The sequence below is a fragment of the Petaurus breviceps genome, unplaced genomic scaffold (assembly GCF_028583685.1).
Source record: "Petaurus breviceps papuanus isolate PSGF00001 unplaced genomic scaffold, PetGlider_PUasm1.0 164, whole genome shotgun sequence".
Lineage (NCBI taxonomy): Eukaryota > Metazoa > Chordata > Mammalia > Diprotodontia > Petauridae > Petaurus > Petaurus breviceps.
In genome coordinates, this window is record NW_027185735.1 from 14,683,597 (window position 1) to 14,708,175 (window position 24,579).

The following is a 24,579-nucleotide window of genomic DNA, read 5'->3' on the forward strand; positions in this document are numbered from 1 at the left end:
CTAACCTCTGCAATTTACAAATGGGTAAAATGACACAGAGGTAAAATGACTTGCCCAGGATCACAAAGGCAGTAAATTGTAGATCCAGAGTTTGAACCTAGGGCTCCTGACTAAATCTAGCAGTCATTTCACTTAGACATAAGCTTCCAACTCTATTTCCTTGCATTTATTAACCATCCTTTGAAAATATTATCATGCTGACACCTAATTATCAAGCTCAATAATGAATCATTTAGTAAAACATTCTTAGGTCTTTTTCATATTTGTGTGTCTTGTTTCGTAGAACTGTAAACAACTTGATAGAGAATGGCATCTTCTGTAGTTGTTTTTTTTTTAGCATTCTCTCCATCACTCTCCTCATTTACAGAGTTCTACACTTACTAAGTGCCTTTGCTTGGCATTACAATCAACTCCCTCTGCAGCCCCTCCTTCATCAACTCTTTGCCTTCCTAGCAATTTCAGGACTCAGGGGCTGTCTCCTTCACTCTAGCTTTTCCCATGTTGGCCCCAACACTCAGATGACCCATAGCTCACCGTGGTGGGTTTCTCCAGGGCAGCAAATCGCTCAGCCCAGGTAGCTGTGGACTTCTCAAAGGCTTCATGTCTCTTGATAAGTTTCTCCACGCTGTCCACTGTATGTCCAAAGTCCCTGCTGGCCAAGTAAGGCTCCTGGGCAATCAGCCATGCTTCGGCCACAGAAGCGTCCCGGGAGAACTGACATACTTCCAACACTATCACAAAGAACAAGTCACAGACCCACACACACAGAAGACCTCAACAGCTTAGCCCTGCCCCTTGGCCATGGGACTCCTAGGCAGTGCAGCAGAAAGACTATAGCTTGTGGGAGAGGAAGTTAAGGAATGTCAGCTCCTTGAGGGCAGGAATTATTCTTTTGCCTTTCTTTGAGTCCTTATCACTTTTCCCTCTGCCTGACACTTACTAAGTAAAGACCTGTTGACTTGACTTGCTCCATAGTGCAGATTTCAACAGCCGCCTGGCAAACCAGTCTTCTAACTAACGTCCAAGTGACCATCTACTATTTTTATTCTCAAAGTCCCACAGGGCCAAAATCTTGAAAAATCTTCTCAGTCAGCCTTAAGATCTTTGATTAATTTTATGTAAACAAAAGGGAGGAGGCCTAGGTACAAACCAGAGGCTGGACCTTTTTGGTTAAGAACCCCTGTTTGAAGTGGGGATGGGAAATGGATGGGTTGTGGATAGTTCTCTAGACTGAGCTGATCATAAAACTGAGGATTTTTCTGCTCCTCTCCCTTCCCTTCATCCACAAGAAGCCCCCAGCCTGACCAAGTTCATTGGCCCCAAGGCTGCACTCACATAGACGCAGCCGCTCTGAGCGGTTTTCCCATTTCTCCATCATCTCCTGCCTTCTTGACGTCACCTGATGCAGCTTCTCCTTGATCTGTAATGATGGTAAGAAGATTTTTGGTTCTGGTCTGGAGCTCAGACTGCTATCCCATATCTGAGTTGTTTATAAGCTTTACATGTAGTACATACTTTATATCCCTATTTCATGCTGTCCAAGGATAGAGACTATGCCTTGAACAACAACTATCCTATACAAAGCTTAACATATAATAGGTACTTAATAAATATTTATTGAATAAATGAACAGATGGGCAGATAGATGGATTATTGGAGACATTACTGGAAGAGGGTATGATACCTCAACCCAGCTGGTGCCCAGTCTCTGTGGAGGAGCCAGTACCTGGCCCTTATTCTAGACCCTCTCCTTTCTTACCTCTTCAGAAGCCTGATGCTGCCGCTGAAGCAATGATTCTCCTAGCTCAAGGCATGTGCTGAAATTTTTGCTTCGGGTTTCAATTTCTGCCTTGATGCCTTGGTGGTACTTCATAAGCAGTTCCACAGAGGAGACGTCCCTGAGAAGAGAGGCAGGTGAAGAGGGAGAGGAGGATGGTGGCAAAGGAATTCAGCCAAAAGAATGCACCCTAAGGCTAAAGCCAGAAGGGAAATCTCCTCCCAGGATAATTTACAGGTTCCTGAAAGAGGAAACAGCCTTAAAGCTACACATACATTGTTAGGCCCTAGTTCTTCAGAAATGCTACTTACAAATCCCCAAACTATAACATCCTTGGCTTCCAGGTCACCCACTGTGTGACTCAAATGGTTCAGACCACACTAACTTCTGAAAGAGTCTGATGATTAACTCTCCTAGGAGTCCTCTATGAGGCCATTTTCAGACAGGGAATCTGAAGGGCTGAGGAGGGCTTGGGGATTCCTAAGGCCAGAGGCTTGGGCAGAAAAAAGACTAACTGACTCCCTGTGTGGGGTACTAGGACCCCAAAATTTAAACTAGCCATTAGGAACATGGTGGGTCCTGAGGGTGAGGTCCCAGTCTCTGGGGGGAAGTATAGATGAAATGGAGGAAGATTGATTCTGAGGGACAACAACAGGCATGGAGTTTGTACATAGTAGGTGCTAAATAAATGGGTGACTTTGAAACGAATTGGAATCTAAGATGTGGAGAACTTTATAATACCAGCTCGTCCACTGGGATTCCCAGTTATGGTTTATTTACCCCTAAGGAGAAAGAATACAATTCTCTCTCAGCATGGGGAAAGGGGAGGGATGTTTCACTAATGATACAATGTTGGAGAATACATAATGGGGGACATCTGGGTTTATGTATGGTGCAACCATGAGTCACTCAAGGTGTTTTACTGCTAAGTGAGCTTAGCACTTCCACAACTCAGAAACTATGATTTTTGCTAATAATGCCTTATATAAGCTAACAAATGTGTTCAGGACATAAATGGAAGTGAGAAAAGCCTCAGTCTGTGTCTAGGCAGGACCTTAGTTTTTTCCAGGTCCTGAAAGATCTCTGCTCCCTTGCTGAATCCCAAAGGTCACTACAACAACACCGAGTCACGCTGTCTCTGACCCCAAAAGACCCCTGCTCCACCCTTTTTCCTCCTCCAGAGAACAGCCGTCAGAGTCTGTGCCTAAGTCTATGAGCCCAATCTTGTGGGGGAAAGTAGCCACAGAAGGAGAAGACACGTTCCTGCCTTTGCTGCCATACCTGGGCTTCTCCTGGGTTTCTATCTGCCTGATGATACTTTCCATCCAAGAGAGGAGGTCCCGGACCATGCTGAAGAAGCGGAACTTGTCTGCTGTGTCCACCAGCTGGGCCCGGCGCCCCGCGCAGGCATCCAGCAGCGCTTGCCACGCGGTGGTCACCTCCTGCTCTTTGCTCTGGATCTCATCTGCCTTCTCCCCAGCATATGCTGTTTGCAGGCGTGTGGCCACATCCTGGAACTGCTGCACCTGGAATCGACATCGTCATCATCATGAGATGAGAAATTACTGCCTATGGTGCTTTACAGTTTACAAAATGCTGCATATATACAATCTCATTCCAACCTCAGAACAAGCCCACGAGGTCAGCACTGTAGGTATTATTATATCTATTTTACATGCTGAGAAACAGAGGTTCAGAGCAGGGGAGTGATTTACCCATGTTCACACAGCTGGTAAATGTCACAAATAGGGTCTGGATCCATGTATTCCATGTATTCAAAGTCCCCTACTCTACCCACTATTTCACACTGACTCATTCAAAGTGTTCCATTGTTCTGTATGACAGAGGAGTGAAGGGCTCTTTCTGGTCTCCTACATGGGATGGTGATGGTGAAACCTCCAGAGCAAAAGATTGCGAAATCTGGTGCATGGAATGACTTCAAGGGTCAGTCAGAGAGTGGAAAGATGTATTTCACCCTCTAGCTAACTGTGGGTTTGTCTCTAACGCAATTACCTGGCATTCTTCAAGATTTTGCCCCTCTACATGCCCTCCTATTGCTGGCCTCCTTATGGCTGCCCCTGATATGGGTTCCCTTGAGGAAGTGATAACCTGTCCCTACTTACAGCAGGCAAGTAGGTAAAAATTCTTCCATAGCAGCCTCACACATAGTCTCCCAACACCAGAGCTTCATGCTCATAGACACCCAAATGCAGGTGTCTGGGCATGCACACTCCAGGGCAGGAGAGAGTGAGTAAGCCCCACTGCATTCCCCCTTTTCATTTTTCATTTATAAAGAGTGAGTGGACAAGGATGAACAAGCACAGATATATTATACTTACATTACCTTTGTCACAAAACTCATTCTTTTTCTGAATTTCCCTGTTTCATAGAAACATGCGTTTAGAGCAGGAAGGAGAGAGACCACTGAGGATAACTTCCTCATTTTATATATTGAGCCCAGAGAGATAGTTAATGTTAGTAACAGGTTTGGAACCCAAGTTTTACTGACTTCAAGTCTAGGACCCTATCTATTTAATCTCTCTCTCTCTCTTTCTCTCTCTCTGTCTCTCTCTCTCTGTCTCTGTCTGTCTGTCTTGCAATTGGGGTTAAGTGACTTGCCCATGGTTGAACAGCTATTAAGTGTCTGAAGATGAATTTGAACTCAGGTCCTCCTGACTCCAGGGCTGGTGCTCTATACACTGAGCCACCCAGCTGCCTCTTGATTCTCTTTTCAATCAAGGGAACCATCCTTCTGGTCCCCCAGGTTCTCAACCTTTTAGTTATCCTTGATTCCTCAACTCAACCAAAATTGCCTTCTTCAAAGTTACCAAATCTGAAGGCCCTTTCTCAAACCTCCTTCTTCATCTTTCTACAGTACCCTTTGACACTTTGCTCTCTCCCAGTCCTCTTTCTACTGATCTGACCCCTTCTCACAGTCCTTCATCCATAGCATCTTCTCCCAATTTTCCCATGGTCTTCATGTATATTGCATACTCTAATTGTGAGTGTACCCTAAGGCTCTGTCCAGGATCCTCTTCGCTTCCTCACTTGGTGATTTCATCTGCTTCCATGGCTTTAATTATCTTCTTCATACAGATAACCCCAAAATGATCTCTCTGCTCTAAGTCTTTCTCCTATACAATCCATCTGTCACAAAACTCCCAAAGCACATGCATGACCATGTCACTCCCCTACTCAATCAAGTCCTGTACCTGCCTATGGACTCTAGGATCAAGTATTATTTCAACCCTTTTAAATTTCCATTTTTATGAAAGCTTTATAACATACATGGACTGGGATAGAATAGGCATTTATATAATACCTACTATGTGCTGGGTATTGTGCTAAGCACTTTTTATAAATACTATCTCATTTGATCTTCACAACAATCTTGCAGGGCAGGTGTTGTTATTATCTCCATTTCACAGTGGAAAAAAACTAAGTCAATCAAAAGTTAAGTGACTTGCCTAGAATCACACATCTGTCTGAGACTGGATTTAAACTCAGGTCTTGAGTTAAAGCTCTCCTTGCACATAATTATTAATACAAAAGTTCATATAAACAACTAAATATGCATATTGGAGGTACATGATCAAATCTTCTTTATTAAAGGGGTACTTGATAAAAAAAATTAATCTACCCTCTCACATATCCTATACTAGTCTCCTTAGCTGCTAGTGCCCTTCCCCAAGAAATAATTTTGTATTTATTTTGTCATGTACGTGTTGCTTGCCTCAATAGAATATAAGCTCTCTGAGAATAAGAATTGTTTCCTTTTTGTCTTTGTATCCCAATGCCTAGACCAGGACCCTTCATATACATGTAGTGGGCACTTAATGAATGAATAAAGAACACCTAGGAGGTACAATCTGCACCAGTGGGAAAAAGGGCCTGTGTTGATTAAGACACAAATCTATCCAAGTACTACAGTATTTCCCCAAAGCAAGACATAGACATTCTGACTCATCACTTCCTGCTCCAACCAGAAATCTCCCTTTTTAGTAAATGTCCTTCTGGATTAAGATATACTGAAGGTAACAAAAGTGTTCATCACTTTCTTTCCCAGACTCACTACAGACATAACTTCAGTGACATTCACACCAACTCTCTGAAGTCATCAAACACCCATTTTACATGGGAAGGTGGGGATGGAGGGTAATGCCTTGTAAAGAGCCACAAAGAAATCAGAGATAGTCTGTGAACACAGAGACAGAAGTCAGGCTTCTCTGATCTCCACATGAAGAAAGCCATATGGAGGGTAGATGGAGGAACAGAACGGTACCTGTACTCCCAAGAGATGTAATTCTCGCTCAAATGCTGTGTGAACACGGTGGAATGATTCAGCAGTACTGGCATCAAGTCCTACATCTTCAGGCAACTCCCGGTGTTTCTCATCAATGAGGCCCAGGATCTCTTCTCCCATATAGAAGTACCGGTGCAGGTCGTAGGAGGCAGCTAACAGCTGCATTCGGGTGTCTATGAGCTCTAGTAGGTCAGCCCAGATCTCATTCAGCCCATCCTTCCACTCAGCAATGGTGGCAGCCTCAGCATGGCCAGCATCAATGAGCCGCTCAATTATCAAGTTAACATTGTCCACCCGCTCCTGCCCAATTGCCCCAGTCTCCCGGGCAAAGTCCCGAAACTTGTCCCGTAGCAACTAGAATTGGAGAAAAAGCAAACAGGTTAACAGAAAGGTAGTTACCGAACTCTTAGGCTGTTGGGGGTATGTGTGGCATGGCATTGTCACATTCTTGTCACAGATTCTACTAGACTACAGCTCTCTATGGATGTATCATCACACCTTTTTCAAGGAAAAAAATAGAAATCCAAGAGGATTACCACCTGGAAACATTATCACACTTCAAACTCTGTTGTGGCTATACTCTGCTGCTTAATAGAACTAGGTGATAGATTAATTTTCAGTGCTTTATAAAAACTGGTAATGGGGGGAGGGAGAAACATGCAACCATTGTCATACACCTAAACATAATGACGGACTCGTGTGTTTTCCTTTTTAAGAATGTTCAAAAATAAAAATAAAAAGGAGTGTTCTCAGTGTGAAACTCACAGTAACATGGTCAAAATCTTGCCCCATTTCTTGGGAAGAGGCCACCACTTCCCTTTCTGCAATCCACTGTTCCAAGTCATCTGCCTCTCTCTTCAGCTGGAACAAATGATACATGTTTTCTAGCTTGCGCTTCCTCTCCTCAGCCATATCTTTCAGCCCAGCGTACTGTTTGTCCACCTGTCCCTGAAGTCGGATAATCTGTTCCCTAGGATTAAAAAAAATAATAAACCACCAACAAAAGTGAAAAAAAACCCCACTAACCAAAGTTCCAAGAGTAGGGGTGATCTCAGACACCAAAGTCTTTAGGGACATCAGAGAGGAAGAATTCCAAAGCACCTAAACTTGAATGCTGAGGAATTTTGCAACCTTTAGTTTATCTTTCTCCTCCACTGCCCATCCCCAAGTGACCAATGGGCAAACTTAGACAGGACTCCTAAGTTTCCTGAGGCACTGTGGATAGGTCTATGGTAGAGGGTCCAGGAGCTCTGTCTCCTTCCTTCCATTGGACCACACTGCCTCTTAATGGCAACAAGAAAGTCCCTTTTAGCAGATGCTGAAGATGAAATTGAGTCCCTAAATAAAACTGTGCAGGTTTCCCTCTGTCTCAGAGGAATGATCCTTACACCATGTGCCATTCTTTTCACTACATCCTCAGGCAATGCAAGGAGTTTTGATGACTAGATTCCTTACCAACCATCTTTAGTTTAGGCCAATCACAGAATTCATTGTGAAGAATAAATTATTCATGATCTTTTCAAGCAGATTGATAAAACAATTACCCTTCACCAATGCCCAAAACATCCTTAGCCATTACCAGGGAGGAATACTAATTGGCATCACTTATGTGGCACTTCAAGGTTTACAAGACACTCAGACATTGTCTCATTTGAGTCTTACATCAGCCCCCAAAGATGCAGGCGTCAAGGGATGTGATTACTACTACACAGCCAGTAAACTGGGCAAGATTTGAACCCAAGTCTACCTGACTTCAAAGCAAACTGGAACTAAGTCATTAAACCTTTCATGCCTTTCCATACAGAGATACCACTACTAGGTCTATGCTCCAAAGAGATCAAAGGAAGAAGAAAAGGACCTAGACGTACAAAAATATTTGTAATAGCTCTATTTATATTAGTTTTAAAAATGAGAAAGAAAGAGTGTGCTCCTCTATTGAGGAATGGCAAAACAAATTATATTTTGTGAATGTAATGGAATATTATTATATTATATGTATACATAAATATTATTAAGAAGTATCATTTATTATAATAGATGGCTTCAGAGAAAACTGGGAAGATCTATGAACTACCTATGAAATTATGTAGAATGAAGTGAGCAGAACCAGGAGAATGATTTAAATAATCACAACATTATGAGGAAAAATAACTTTGAAAGATTCCAATCGCACTTCAAACTCTGCTGTGGCTACACTCTGCCACTTAATAGAAGTAAATGATAGATTAATTTTCAGTGCTTCACAAAAATTGAAAGCAGGGAAGGGAAATATACGAACTGTTATTGTTATACACCTAAAAAATAATGACAGACTCATGTGTTTTCCTTTTTAAAAAATGTTAAAAATAAAAATGTCATTGTCAGGGCAATGACAAATCATGACTCCAGAGAGCCAAAGATGAAGCATGGTACCTACCTCCTGATGGAGAGTTGATGGACTCAAGATACAGAATAAAACATACATTTTTGGACATGACCAATGCAAGAATTTGTTTTGCTTGATTATATATATTTGCTATGAGGCTTTTCATTTTCTTTTGTTACTGTTGAATTAGAAGTAAAAGAGTGGAGAAGAGAAAATAAGTTTATTTATTGAAAAAAAAAGCTTAAATTAAATTAAATATATCTGACATCAAGTCTAGCACTCTAGCATTTTGGTCTTTAGTCACTGGGGAAAAAACTTGAGTCCTAAGCACTAAAGGCAAATGTAGAGTATACTGTGGAGGCAAAGAGGTCTTTCCTTGATGTTCACAGAATAGCACAGGACACTGGACCATGTTTCCTGGAATTACAAGGAAAATTTTTATGGTGGCTGGTGTGAGCTTAGTATATTTCTTCTTAGTAGCTGGTAAGGCCATGGCTGGAAAGTTACCTATGATTTCTGCCCCAAAGTTAAATGGTATAAAATAAAATAAAACAGAATATACTTCTAGTAGTACGGTAGACAGACCACTGGACCTGGAGTCAGGAAGACCTGAATTCAAATCCTAACCTCAGACACTTAGTGCTGTAAGGCCCTGGACAAGCTTAACCTCTGTCTGCTTCAGTTTCCTGATTTGTAAAATGGGAATAATAATAGCCTACCTCCCAGGGTTGTTGTGAGGATCAAAAGAGATGATATTTTTGTAAAGCACTTTGCAAACCTTAAAGGGCAATGTAAATATAAATGCTGGCTATCCTCCTCCTTCAGAATTTAAACTACCATGCTCAAATTACAGGATTTTTTCCTACAATACTGTATATTGTCATTTAAAATGATAATTCTGAGGCATATGAAGGGCTTGTTGGGTCATCAAGAATAAGTTAAATTAGATTTAGTACAGTTTAATGGTAAGTGTATTTTATTGTATTCTAGTTCTTTGAAAATGACATATATGAAAACTGTTAACCAAAACATACAATTAACTCCTCCAGTAAAGCCCGCCTTTGTTGCCTTATTATGGTACAAAGCCTGGGTTCCAGAAGTCTTTATCAGTTGCACACAAGATCTAGTAATAACTACCAGGCTGGAAAAACTTTGAACATGAGTCAAGGGATTGCCCAGTCTGTCACCTAACATTCAACTTCAATAAATATTGACTTTTCACCCATAATTACAGATTACTAATCAAAATTTTATTTAATTATCATGTTTTATTTTTCAAGCATAAAAATCAATCCTCAAAGTTTATCTACTAAATCATAATGGAGCTGCAATCTGGTATTCAAAGATTGCACACCAATGAAATAACAGATCCTTGAAGTATTGAATTACTCAGGGTAAATTTATAAATTTACTTTATAAATATTATCTCATTTGATCCTCACAACAACCCTGGGAGGTGTTATTATTATACTCCTTTTACAAATGAGGAAGCTGAGACAGGCAGAGGTTAAATGACTTGCTGACTATGGTTATACAAGTAGTCTGAGTCAAGATTTGAACTCAGCTCTTCCTGATACCTGTATCTGTACCTGTAGCTGCCTGAGACCAGGTCCAATGCTCTACCCACTACACCACCTACCTATCTGACTCTAACCCACTCCTAGTTTGGGAACTAGTTTACTCTAAATTGGAGTTCTTAAAACCAAAACTAAATAATGAGATTAAATTAGGACATTTGATAGAACAAAAGTTACCTCAAATCCTCATTTTTGGTGGAAATCATCAACATTTTTTTCCCATCAGGACATTTGCAGGGGGTGGCTACATGGAGCAGTGAATAGAGCACTGGCCCTGCAGTCTGGGGAACCTGATTTCAAATCTGCCCTCAGACACTTAACACTTACTAGCTGTGTGACCTTGGGCAAATCACTTAACCCCAACTGCCCTGCCTTCCCCCCTCCAAAAAAAGAAAAAGAAAGACATTTGCAGCTAGGTCCTTCTTCCCCAAACACCAAAAAAGTTGTCAGGTCTGCCCTAAAAAGAAAAATGAGTCCCACTGTTACCCACCCCTCAGGGTGACCAGCAGACAGGAGTTTCTGAGCCCGGCCAGCCAGCTGCTTGATATTCTTCCCATACTCTTCAACTGAACGCTGCTGCCGCACATGTCGTTTCAGCATCACGATGGCGCTCTCTTCATCCTGGATGGAAGTAGTCAGGCCATCATGCTCTAGTTTAGCTCATTCTTTGCTATCCCCTCCTGAAACTTCCACAATGGAAGAAACTATGTCCAGCTGCTGGATGGCAAGCAAATTCAGCACTCTAGATTTTCCCCCCCCCCCCCCCCCACCCAAGCATGCACCCGCGAGCATGCACACACACACACACACACACACACACACACACACACTCTGGCCCACGCAACCCTGATGATTCTCTCCAACAAGCAATTAGATTTCTTCCCAGAGTCTAATCCTGTACTAGAACTGGAAGGGGCCTCAGAAGTCATCCCCTCCAAGCCCCTCATTTTACAGATATGGAAAATTAGGCCCAGGGAGATTAAGTGATCCCAAGGTCACACACCTAGTTACCATCACAGGCAGGATTCAAATCCAGGTCCTTGGTATCCAGGGTTAGGTGGTCTTTCCCCTGTATTATACTGCTTTGCAATTTACCTAGCCCTCAAGGACTGACCTCAAATCTGGATTCCTAGGGAATTTACAGCCTGTACCACACATTTTAGCAATTAATTTTATATTATCATGGTGTTTGTTGCTGTTTCACACATGTGAAAAAATAAAATATAATTACATTAATGTATATATTATGTGGTATACTAGCATATTAGTACTAACTAGCATAGTATGTACATATTCGTATATTAATACTAATGTATTAGTTCCTCAGAAGTAACATAACTCTCGAGGACTGCGCTTTATACTTAGTCTCTATTACTCACAGTGTTTAGGCCAGTGCTAGGTGCAGAATAGGCATTCAGCAACCATTTGCTGTCTGACTAAAGTATGGGAGAAAAGCAAGGAGGGGAGCGGGGGTATGTGTGTGGAGGAACAAAAGAGATGTAGAAGGTAATGAGGGGATGGGAAAATCAGAAAACGTCAAATTCAGAAAGGTTGGGTCTACTGACAAATGAGTGGCACATTCATATTGAATTTAGAGTCTCCCTTCTGCGAGGGTATCCCAAAGTGGAACATGTGGGATTCCTATTCTACCCTCAAACTCTTAGGACCTGACCCCACAATTCCTGCTCACCTAAACTTACCACATGCTTCTTAAGCTTGACAGACTTCAGCTCTCTTATTTCTTAGCTTTGCCCCATCTTTATGGATAGGGAGACGTTGTTGGCCAAGGATATCTTAACTCGACAGAGGAAGAGTCGATTCCCTCTTATTTCTTAGCTTTGTCCCATCTTTATGGATAGGGAGACTTCTTTGACCAAGGACATATGAACTAGACGGAGGAGGAGTTGATTCCCTCTCATTTCTTAACTTTGCTCCATCAATTTTTTTTTTTTTGCTTTTTGGAGGGCAATTGGGATTAAGTGACTTGCCCAAGGTCACATGGCCAGTTTTGGTGTTAAGTGTCTGAGGCCAGATTTGAACTCGGGTCCTCCTGACTCTAGGGCCAGTGCTCTATTCGCTGCACCACCTAGCCTCCTCAGCTTTGCCCCATCTTTTTGGACAGGGAGACTTTTTTGGCCAAGGACATGTGAACTAGACAGAGGAGGAGTTAGCTCCCTCTTACATCCTGTAGGGATCCCAGCTGGCTACCTTAACCTCACCATCACACTGACTGACCTTGGGAGTCTCATCAGAGATCACATAAAGTTCCTGTTCACTGATCCAGGCCTCTGCCTCTCCAGCATCCAGGTAGTACTGCTGAGCCTCACTGGCTTCCCGTAGCCGCTGCAATCGTTGAGCAGTCTCATCTTGAAGCGATTTCCAGGAGCCTTGCAGATGTCCCAGGCGCTCTGCAATGTCTTGGCAGTCTATCTCAGCCACCTCCACCAGCTCATGTCCTCGTTGCAACACATCCTCTATCCGGGGAGCATGGCCCACGATTTCATTCTGTAGTGTCTGGAGAAGACAAAAGAAGTGGACCCCTTAGACTGAGTTAATCATAGCATCTTAGGATCAGGAAAACCCAAGCAGAAATCATCTCATTCACCTCTTTTACTTTATAGAGTAGGAAAGTGAGGCTCAGAGAGGTCACAGGGTCCTAGATGTAGAGCTGGAAATGACCTTAGAATTAGATAATTTAGTTCAGGGTTCTTGTTTTGTGTCATAGACTTTATTGGCAGAGACTATGGACATCTTCTCAGAATAATGTTTATAAATGCATAAAACAAAATACATAGGATTACAAAGGAAACCAATCATACAGAAATACAGTAATCTCACACACACACACACACACACCTACCTAAGTTCATGAGCCCTGTTTTAAGAACCCTGGATAGTCCAACTTTCTAAATTTACAAACGAGAAAACTGAAGCCCCAGAACCAAAGTGTCCAAGTCCTGAGATTTGAACACAGGTCCTCTCTGACTGCCAATCCAGAATGTTTTCCGTTGTCCTGGTGAAGAGGTAATTTTTTTCCAAGATCACATTTCTAGTTTCCTACCTCATGCTTCAAACTTGGTTCTAGTTGCCTAATTTTTTTTCCTAATTTTCTTTCTCTTGACCTCAGAAAAGCTCAGCTGTAAGCCTACATCTTAGAAAGTTGCCTGGGAAACTTTTCAAAAGGAGGAGTGACTTGGTCACCCATCTAGAATGTATAAAAGCAGATTTTCCTGACACCAAGGAAACACCATTCTACATCTCACACACAGAAAAACACAAAGTTTTAGAGCTGGAAGGGATCCCAGGCTCCTTCTAGTCCATCTCATTATCTGAAAAAGAATCTCTATTAATAACGCTCCTAACAAGTGGCCATCCAGGTCCACCTGAAGACCTCCTGTTGGCAGGAGTGGGGAGGCTTATGTTTTTGAACAACACTAATGGATAATTTTCTCTGACATCAAGCCTAAATTTGTCTTTCTGCAACTTTTATCCATTGCTCCTATTTCTGTCTTCTGGGTCTATCTACCAAAAAAAGAATGGGTCTATCTTTTCCCCATGAAAGATAGTCTTTAAAGATCTGAACACAGTTATCATGTCCCCCAAGTCTTTTCTTTAGGCTAAACATTGACAGGCTCTTCAACTAGTCTTCATATGGTACACACTTGAAGGCTTTTATGATCCTAGATATTCCTTTTTGGACTCTTCTCCAATTTATCCATTCTTCCTGAATCATGGTGTTCAGATCTGAGTACAATGTTCATTAGTTCCCAAGTCCTAGATGCATTAGACCTAATCATATTAGAGTTTTTTTTTGGGGGGGGGGCACTGTCACCTCACACTGATTTCTCATCTTGAGCTTGCAGACCACCAAAACCCCCAAATATATTTTTAAGGCAACTGTATTTAAGTGACTTGCACAGCTATTAAATGTCTGAGGATGGATTTGAACTCAGGTCCTCCTGACTCTAGGATTGGTGCTCTACCCACTGAGACACCTAGCTGGCCCAATCCCCAGATCTTTAAAAGTAAACTGTTATGTAACTACGTCACACCCACCTTTTATTTGTGAAGTTGATTTTTTGAACCCAAGTATGATGGTATATACATTTATCCTTATCAAATGTGTTTTAAGTAAAAGTTTTTGCCTCTGCACAAAGGGATTTGGCATCTCTTTATGAGCCATTTTACTTCAGACTTAACAGTGATTTGCTTTACATCTAGCTGGTACTTCTCTCCTCTAATCAGGAATGTCATTAATGTATACTTAGTCACAAGGAAGACCAAGGTCCCTGGAACTGTCTTCCTCCTCAGCTCTACCTCCTGCCTTCCTTAAGGTCCCACCTCAAGTCCTATCTTCTGCAATAAGCCCTTCCTGATTCCCCTTAACATTAGTGCCTTTCCTCTGTTCATTATCTCCTATTTATCTTGGGCATATATCATTTGTACATAGTTGCTTGCATGTTATCTCTCTCATTAGATTGGGAGAGCCTTGAGAGCAAGGACCATATTTAACCTTTCTTTGTATCCCCAGAACTTAGCACAGGGCCTGCCACACAGTAGGTCCCTTATAAATGCTTCTAACTGACAACTATTATAGTTAGGAAGTTTCTCAATGGTCACCTAGTCCAGCTCCTTATTTTACAATGCGGAAACTAAGATACAAAGAAGTTTAAGGAATAAGTATGTGGACTGCTGACAATGGAACAAAATCATCCTATGTGGCAAGATGGCATATTTTTAAGACTGATCTTCATTCAGAACAGTTTCTGCTATCCCTGATATAAGAGATAATGTCTGCTAAGCATCCCCAACTCTGACATCTGAAAAAGCCATGCAAATATCTTGGCCATCACATTCACAGCAACCTCTTATCTGAGCTGGTGTAAGTACATAGTGGGGAGGTAATATATTTATTGAGTTGAATTAATTTTTTTTTGAGGCAGAAGAAGAGATGGGCATCTAGTTGGTGCAGTGGAACTCCTCCTCATGGGTTAAAATCCAGCCTCAGACACTTACTAGCTCCGTAGCCCTTGGAAAGTCACTTAATCCTGTTTGCCTCAGTTTCCTTATCTATAAAATGAGCTGGAGAAGGAAATGGCAAACCACTCCAGTATCTTTGCCAAGAAAACCCCAAATGGGGTCATGAAGAGCCACAACTGAAATGACTGAACAACAACAAAAAAAGAAGGGAGGAGAAGATATGGTCAAGAAAAAAATTCTGTCTTTTTAGTGTCTTTTTTTTTAAGCTTTTTCCTTTCCATGTGAAAGGCAGTGTTTTCCTTTGTTCTCTGACTGAAAAGGAGTTATTTTCTATTTTTATTAGTGGTCCTCAAAGTGTTATTCAAGGACCTCTGGGAGTCTCAGAGATCTTTTCAGGGAGACTGACTGTAAAGTCAAAACTATATAAAAATATAATAATATATAATATTATGTATATATTATATAACATATAATGTATACCTAATATATTATATATAATACAATGTATACTATGATAAAAATAATATGTTATTTGCTCATTAACATACTCCTCCCTTTTCCAACTAGTTATCTGTGTGAAGCCAGATTTTCTTCATATACTTCAAAACAGCATATCACAATAGATTGAACACAGAACTAGATGTGAGAATCTAGATGTTTTACACTGTCAGACATTAAAGAAATTTGCAAAAACATGTAAAACATTTTTCTCTTGGAAAATAATTATTTCTATAATTTAATTTCTATAAAAAGAATACTATTTATGCTAACATTCATATTAACACATTTCTATTATGTTAACATATTCGTTGTGTTAATATAGGTTATTGTTATTTTAATGAATCAATAAATATTGAAATGTTTTTATAAGTTTTAATTTTTAATTCAGTAAATATGCATAGAAATAACCCACATACACAAAAGCTCTTTAGGGGTCCTCATCTTCTCTCATCATCTTACTTCACTCAGGAAACAATCCCCACTACCTCCTCTTTCACACCTGTCTTATATGAAGAGGTGTCCCTTCTCCTCAAGAAGGCAAACATCACTACATGCAGTCTTGATTTGAAATCTTCAGCAGCTTTCTTCCATTATCATCCCCATTCTTTAATTTTCAATCCCTCCCTATCTACTAGCTCCTTCCCTGCTGTCTACAAACATGCCCATACCTGTCTATAAAAATCCTCCCTTGATCCACTCATCCCTATAAGTTATCATTGTGTATCTCTCCTCTTGTAGCTAACTTCCTTGAGAAAGCCATCTCCACTTCCTCTTCTTTCACTCACTTCTAAACCTTCTGCAATCTGACTTTCCACTTCATTATTCAACTGAAATTGCTTGTTCCACATTTAACAGTGATCTCCTAAACTGCCAAATCTAATAGCCTTTTCTCAAGTCTGATCCTTCTGAGTCTTTCTGAAGCCTTTGACATTGTTGATCACCATCTGTTCCTGGATACCTTCTCCTCTTCAGGTTTTCAAGTCACTGTTCTCTCCTGACACTCCTACCTGTCTGGAAGCATCTTCATTTTCTTTGATCCATCTTCATCCAGGTCATACCTACTAACCATGAGTGATCCCCCAGGCCCTATCCTTGGCTATCTTCTCTTTGCCCTCTATCCTATCTTGCTTAGGGATCTCATCACTAAGCGGGTTCAATTATCTCTATGCAGATGATTCCTGGATCCATAGATCTGGCCTTAATCTCTCTCCCATGGTCTAGTCTTAGTGTCATCTGTCTTTTGCACATCTAGAAGTGGAGGTCCCCCAGTCATCTCCAACTCAAAAGTACAAGACAGACTCATTATTGCTCTTCTTGCCCCAAGCTTCCTTCTTCCTAGCTTTCCCATCAGTGCCAAAAGCACCGTCACCCTGGCTACCCAGGCTCACAGCCCGGTTGACTCCTTGTTCCACACTCACCACATATGCCCAATGTGTGGTCAAGTCTTGTCATCTCTATCTTCACAACATCTCTTATATATTTCCCTTCCTTTCCACTCACATATCTATCACCCTTGTACAGGACCCCATGACCTCTCACCTGAACTAGCTCAAAACTTTCTAACTGGTCTCTCTGTTTTATGTTTCTTCCCATTGCAATCCATATGCTACCTGGCTAAGCCTGTGGAAGTGAATTTCCTAAAGCAGAGTTTTGATCACTCCCACCACCTCAACTCAGAAATTACCAGTGATTTCCTATAACATCTAGAACTTAATATAAAATCTTCTGTTTGGTATTTAAAACCTTTACCACCTGGGCCTTTCTTACCTAAGACTTTACTCCCCCTCCATTTACTCCCTGATAAAGATATATTGGCCTATTTTTTATGTAAAACATTCCATCTATCAAATCTATTCCTTGGCACTGGCTATCACCCATGCTTTTAATGTTCTACATTTTTACCTCCACTTTCAAGACTTAGCTCAACTTTTATCTTTCATACCCACTTTTCCTAGTTCTCCCAACTGCTTGCACCTTCCCTTTGAGATTATGTTCCATTTCATTATATATAATGTGTGTATAAATACACACACACACACACACACACACACACACATATATAGCACTGTTGCACATTCTAGGTACATTATCTATCTACATGCATACATTACACAGTTGCTTTGCATATCTTCTTCATTAGAATATTAACTCCTTGAGGGCAGGAACAGTGCTTTTGCCTCTCTTTATATCTCTAACCTTCAGCACAGTGCTGCTGCCTCAATGCTTGTTGACTGACTGATTCCATCTTCCTAGCCCCCAGACCTATGGCCTGATGCAACCATCACTCTTTTTTAAAGCAAGTTTTATTGATAAACCTGTGTTTTTACATCACAGTCATTTCTGAATAACTCTCTCCCATCCCTATCCCCAACACACACACACACACACACACACACACACACACACACACTAAGACCTCCCCATTCAAAAAGAAAAAAAGTTAGGCAAAAGCACCTGACATAGTAACCAAAACTTATCACACATAAAATATTCCACCCCTCTTCTCTATTACTTCCCTACTGAAATAATATTTCATTTCATCATCTGTTCTATGGGACTAAGAGTGGACTTCCTTTTCATGTTCTTTTCATTTACCAAACTGTCGTCATTATTTACAATATTGTCCTGGTTCTGCTTATTTTATTCTGCATCAGTTCACAAGTCTTCCTGTGTTTCTCTGAATTCTTCATATTCATTGTTTCTTACAGCACAATAATACTTCAGATTTATCTATCACAATGTGTCCCACCATTCTCAGATGACAGTTATCCACTTTTTGAGGAATTTTCATTAGTTTGTGGAATGGCCATTTTTGAAATGGCCATTAGGCAGCTACCACTGACCCACTTCCTTGGGCAGCTCTTTAGTCACACCTGACTTTCTTCTTACCTTTCCTGGGCTTCAGGATAGGTTTTATTTTTCTTCTACCATCACTGTTGTGTTCTTGTGGGGTATTTAGCTGGGCAGGCTGCTTTGCCCCTCAAATTTCCTTTGTAAGAATTTCCTAATATATTTAAAAGATGAAAACTTCCAGAAGGCAGGGACAAAGCAGTAGAGTGTATATAGTATAGTAACCAAAATGCTGCAAGTGCATAAAATCTTAAATGATAACACATACTCCCCCAATCTGCTGAAATGTGTTAAAGATTTCTACAATGTGCAAGAATCTTTGTGCTTATATTTCAACAATTTGCCCATTCTCCTTCCCATGCGATTTCATGATCTCCACAAATATGCCTTTTAAAATGAAGTTTTTTTTGAAAAGCATTTTTTCTCAAATCTTTACTTAAAGTATCTTCTGTTCCAGTTGACCCAGCTAACCTAGGTAGTTTAAAACATTTGTTTTTGGTTCATAGGGTCACAGAACTTAGAAACAGAACTAGAAGGAATCTTAAAGGTTAACTAATCTAAACACCTTATTTTATAGGTGAAAAGAAGCTGAGGACTCTGAAGATGAATTGACTTGCCCAAGGTCACACAGGTAAAAAGTGGGAGAACCAGGATTAGAACCCAGGTCTTCTGACTCCAAATCCAGTGTTCTTTCAACTACACCACCATCCTTCCCCCAAAGATCCTTTTTTCCCTTCTTGTTTGGGTGAATCTCATCCTTATTTCCTGAAACAGCACCCCAGAGCCAGGGAAGTTGAAACCTTCTTGGTGATACAATTTATGAAGCCAGATGTTGACCTCAACGATACATTTGTCCTCTACAGCTCCTTCTCCTAATGAAGAAGAATTATAAAGAAAATTAAGCCATGTCTCTGCCCTTCAATTCCCTGTAGTCAGTACCCTCTTGTCTCCTTGTACCTCTAGTACCCTCTGACCTGGCTGTGCCATTGGTACTCAGGTGACTAAACAGCATGAGACAAGTACCAAAGAACTATCTAAGGAGCTTTGGAAGGTTCTTTCCTTATAATTCAGGTCCTGGCATGATTCCTAGGACTCTGTGTCCTGTCAGTAGATTACAATGTCTGTTATTCTTCACAACAAACTCTAAATGCTACTAACCAGCAATTCTCCTGAGGGCACCATTCTCTTAGCACCACTGTTCTCCCAGGGCTGAAAAGCAACCCTCCCCAACCAAAGATAGGACTGCATACTAGTTTCTGACCTAGATACTGGTCCAAGTAGGGCAAGGAGGCCTTCTGCTTATGGGGAAATCTGCAACCATGTTCCTGATGGGTATGGAAACAGTGAAACCCTATAAAACTGGTGTCCCCCCCCACATTTAGCTTTATTTAGCATTCTGCATTTTAAAAAAATAGGGCACATTTGGCATCTGTTCAGTTTCAAAATCCTGTTCCCTGACTGGTGCCATGCAGCCAGCCCATCCCTGGATGAAAATCAACTAGCAGATGGATGTGTTCTCAGAGAATAGCATCCCAGGCTTAAACAGTCTTCTGGCCTGATTTGGTCCCAGAGAGTATCCTCAATGCCAAAATAATTCTGGTGTCTCATTAACCTTCTGAGTTCTAACCTTACTCAGGGTCCAAACTTAGCCTTGAAAACAGGACCAACAAGTATGTGAAGTGATCCTGTAGACTAATTTTACTGGCTTCTTCTCATTAAAATCCAGGAAATGTATCTGATTAATGGGAGAACATAATGATCTGATAGGGGTAAAAAGTTTACCTGACACCTCACCCCCCCTTGGTGACCTGAAGGCAAAGACTTAGAGCCCAAGTGGCCTGATCCCACAAATTTCTGTGATTTTTCCCAAAATTTGTATTATCTCCATATATTTCAAAATTTGCTCTCTCACCCTTAAAGTATCATATAAGGTTTTGAGACCTCAAACCTGCCAATAAAGATACATCTATATATTAAGCCTATCTATTATAGACTGCCTTGCTTAGTTTAGGGATGTGGCCTGCTTTCCCAGGTTGAGAAAGGGTCAAGCTACCATGAAGAGGAGGTTGAGGTGTGGGAAGGTATTTGGCTCACCTGGTTTTTCTTCATGAGCAGCTGTACACTTTGTAGGTTAGTTCCATAGTCAGCTGACTGGGCAAGTGGTAGCCTCTCTTCCACCCAGACCTAAAGAAGATCAAAAAAAAATGAGGGGATGTGAATACTGAGGCTGTGGCAAAGAGGTGTTCCAGCCTATGTTTTCTACAACCTATTTTTCAGACCATTGCCCCACCCCAAGTTACGTAGTGTGGTGATGTCATTTCTCAACTCAAAAAACCTTCAATAGGTTCCCACTATCTACAGAATAAAACAGATTTCTAACTCTGATGTTCCATGACCTCCTCCCCAAAATGGCCCAACTTATCTATCATCTCTTCTCTCCCTTTCATGTATTTTTCATTCTAGCTAAAATGAACTACTCTCATTTTGTTCTCTTTGTGTCTTTGCTCACACTTGGAAATAGACTGTCTCCAGCTTTGACTTTATTTCTGTCTTCTCCCTTCCTTCAACTCCAACTCAGATGTTACTTTCTTCTTGAAGTGGTCCCTGGTAAAAGTGATTTATTTCTCCTCAAATTTCTATTAGCACTTTGCTTGGATCTCACCTTTAGACCTTTCCCCTGTAACCTTTATACATTAGATTGTAAACCCCGTGAAGGCCAGTTGCATCATATTTTATCTTTGCATACCTCCAGCCTCTCTCAGAGCCTTAAACATCTTAAGAGTGCTTAATAAATGTTTGTTCAATTGAATAGAATTGAGGGGTAATGAGGTACTTACTGAAAAAGACTGAAAGAAATTTGGTGACAGTTATGTTGTGGATAGGGAGAGGCAGGGGACTTACCGTCTCATCCTCTATATCTCTATTGATCTGCAACTTGGCTCTCGATGACTCCAGTTGTTTCTTCCTCTTACCCAGAGGCATTAGAAGGTCCAGGAACCGCTTCTCAATGCTTGGCTCTGTACCATCCCCTTCACCCCCAACTGGGGGCACCTGGGACAACAGTTCTCCCAACTCCTTCTTTCTCACATTCACTTGATCCTCCACCCTCTGAAACCCAAGAAATATAGTGTCAGCCCAGACTTAGAGCCCAAACAACCCACCAAGTGGAATGAGATTTATATTCCTCCCTATGTATTCACATTCAACCCTTCCTTTAAGGCCCAACTCATCCCATCTGCCTCGTAAAGCCTTCCAAGATGACATCAGAGGATGGACATTGGAAGATGTTTCTTCTTTGAAACTTTATAGTGCTTACAACTGTATTGGTCTAAGAATAAACCACAAATCTACCCCAAAAAATCTACAAAAAGTAGCAAGCCAGCTACTGGGAAAACTAAATGTGGTCTATAATTTTTCTCCAGTTAATAGAAGAAAAATGAAAATGGCAGTTATGAGAAAGATGAATTTAAAACCCTTTATTTGAAGAGAAATATAAATGTAGAAATAATTCTACAATGTATTTGTTAACATAGTAATATTATGTAATTATTTTATATTGTATACCAATTATTTTTTCTTCTCAAAATGTATGTTTCTTCTCAGCTAAGGTAAGATATTTATATTTGGACTAATACAGAATATTTTTACCTTATTTTATTTAGGATATATTCTCCCTCCTACTTAAGGCAGAGTACAGATAGATATATAATATAAGGTATCATTAAAAACCATTAAACATGAGCACAATTTCTCCCCTAAGAACATTTTTGCATCTCCTAAGAGGAAACAGATGATAACTAAGTCCACAGCAATTGAGACTTCCTTCTTTCCACCAGTCTACAGCCAAAGTCCATGATGCTGTCAGACTCATTGACCACTATAATGTCTACCAAAGAACCCAATCCTGAGAAAGCTGTGAAATGGATGAAAGTTATGCTTATGGATCTCCTACTTCCTAAAAGTAGCCTTCTCCCCCATGCTGTATTCCCTTAGGTGTCCAAGGTCTGCCAGTGAACCCCAATGTCACCAAGGCCTTCTGCTCTCCTTGGGTAAATAGGCCAAACTCTGTATGTCTCTCTCCCTCTTCCCTGCCACCTCCCCACCAAACCTGTCTTCTACAATACAGGATTTGATAAACTAACACTAAATGAAGGATTAATAGTGTACAGCACAGGTTTAATGTGCTAGATTCCCCAAGGGAATGTGTTCTTTAATAAAGGACAATACCTTAGTCCAAAAGACTCTCAAATGGTAGAATTTCAGACACCAGAGACAATTGGTTGAGAGAAATTTGGAGGAGGTGAGCTTTCCTAGAACTCTATTCACTCATATTTCTGTAAGTGGCTGCCTCCTCTACTTCACACAGGACAACCCTGTTCCTATTTGTATTGACCAGTAACACTGAGGTGCTGGCTGGAGGTGGGAAGAATTATGGCCACAGCTTCTCCAAGCCCTTGCTTCTGGAGGTAATGAGAGAGAAATGCACTATCCCCCTGTTCTTTGTCTTGTCTGCTACTCATATCCATGAAGATGAAGACCCAGCTAAATTTTAAGCGAAGCCACGCTTCACTTCCCATCCAAGGAATGAACACATGGACCTATCTCCACTAGTCACCACCAGTGAGAAATCACAGTTACCATCAATCAGCAAAGTGCTAGAGGACAAAGAGACAATGACATAGTATTCTGAGGGAAAGGACAAGAATAAGGCCTAGGACACCGGAGTTCTTGTCCTGGCTCTGTCACTAACCAACAGCTTTACATTTTTAAAATTTCATCATTCTCATCTATGAAGTAGTGTGCTAGAAGTGGAAGATCCACAAGAAAATCTTTAGTAACTATATAACCTTCAACTTAGTCAGCATCCGGTTAACACTAGTCAGGTCTTTGCCAGGGTCATCAGACCGCAGCTGGTCCTCCATAGCACTGATCCATTTGTTGAGGTCAGCATATGTTTGGGCATGCAGGTCTGAGCAACTGGCAGCAAAGAGGTGCTGGGCCTTCTCCTGTGTGGTGGACTGCAGCTCGCCCCAGAGTCGGTGCAGCTGCTCCAGTCGTTGGGTCACCACATCTGTAAACTGTGGCTTCTCCTCTATCAGCTGCTTTCCCTCCTGCATGGGGAATAAAGTAGAGTTCACATGAGGTCTCCAGGTATGAATGGGGAGACAACTTTCTACAAGAAGAAAGCAGTGTTGATGACCACTGAGGTAAGGTACTGAAAGAACAGATAAAAAATTGAGTTGGGAGCAGAATCCCAAGGTCAAGAAAAGGACCAATTCAAAGACAGTAAAAACACGCAGAGTTCAGGCTTTGCTACAGCGGACACGTTGCTACAGTGGTGAGTGCTACTTTGCAACTTAACAAGGCAATAGGAGTTGGGAGAAGGAAACAATTTCACCAGTTTGTGCTAGAAACAAAACAAACCAGAAAATCTCCTAGAGGTTCACAGCTACATAATTTGTTCAAAATCTCCCTGCCAAACCACCTCTAATACAAAATCTCTCTTCCTTTGCAGTCTACCTTCACTCTTTACTGTGTCCTCCAGGCTCTTCTTTTAGGACTCTTCTTGAAATGATTTAATCTGATTTTATTTGCATAGAAATATATGTATGGTGAGGCACTGAAACCCACCAAATGTGGCCCTGACAATATCTATCCTATACCTGTTCTTTGATGGGCAAATACTAGAAGACATAAAAGAAAGTGGAAAGAGCTCTGGATTTAGAGTCAAAAGTCTTGGGTTTCATCCCAGCTACAGAGTTCATCAGCTGTGAGATGTCGACCAAGTTAACCAACCTTTCTCATTCTTGACTTCTTTATCTATAACTGGGATAGTGAAACATGTATTAACAACCTCATAGGATTGTTTGTGAGGGCCATGTGAAATAGGAATATGAAAAAAACTTTGCTGTTACAAAGTGTGAAACAAAATAAACTTTTTTTCTTAAAAAAAAAAAGCATAATTGCAAAATTCCTGGGTCTAATTCTTGTCACATCTTAAACTGGAATAATCATAAAATCCTTTCTTTTTGTCAAATCTCTTGATTTTTCTATCTATAAGATGATAAAAATCATTCGCCATCCTTTTACACAACTCAGTGATATGGTAAGAATTAACAGGTGGGCAGTTGGATGATGTAGTAGATAGAGGGCAGGGTCTGGAGTCAGAAAGACTCCTCTTCCTGAGTTCAAGTCTGGCCTCAGATATTTACTAGCTGTGTGATCC

The 24,579-nt window shown here is 41.0% G+C and overlaps 1 protein-coding gene across 1 annotated transcript in view; it reads right to left on the reverse strand.

Moving 5' to 3' along the window:
* SPTB (spectrin beta, erythrocytic) overlaps positions 1-24,579 on the reverse strand; it is a 168,991-nt gene that overhangs the window by 29,991 nt on the left and 114,421 nt on the right. Inside the window, exons 20-30 of the mRNA XM_069082374.1 lie at positions 23,201-23,464; positions 21,255-21,461; positions 20,448-20,537; positions 12,258-12,536; positions 10,513-10,643; positions 6,846-7,050; positions 6,060-6,434; positions 3,059-3,303; positions 1,760-1,898; positions 1,336-1,420; positions 535-731 (exon numbers count right to left, since the gene is read on the reverse strand). Coding sequence (XP_068938475.1) covers positions 535-731; positions 1,336-1,420; positions 1,760-1,898; positions 3,059-3,303; positions 6,060-6,434; positions 6,846-7,050; positions 10,513-10,643; positions 12,258-12,536; positions 20,448-20,537; positions 21,255-21,461; positions 23,201-23,464 — 2,217 coding nt within the window. The remainder of the gene's footprint in view (positions 1-534; positions 732-1,335; positions 1,421-1,759; positions 1,899-3,058; positions 3,304-6,059; positions 6,435-6,845; positions 7,051-10,512; positions 10,644-12,257; positions 12,537-20,447; positions 20,538-21,254; positions 21,462-23,200; positions 23,465-24,579) is intronic.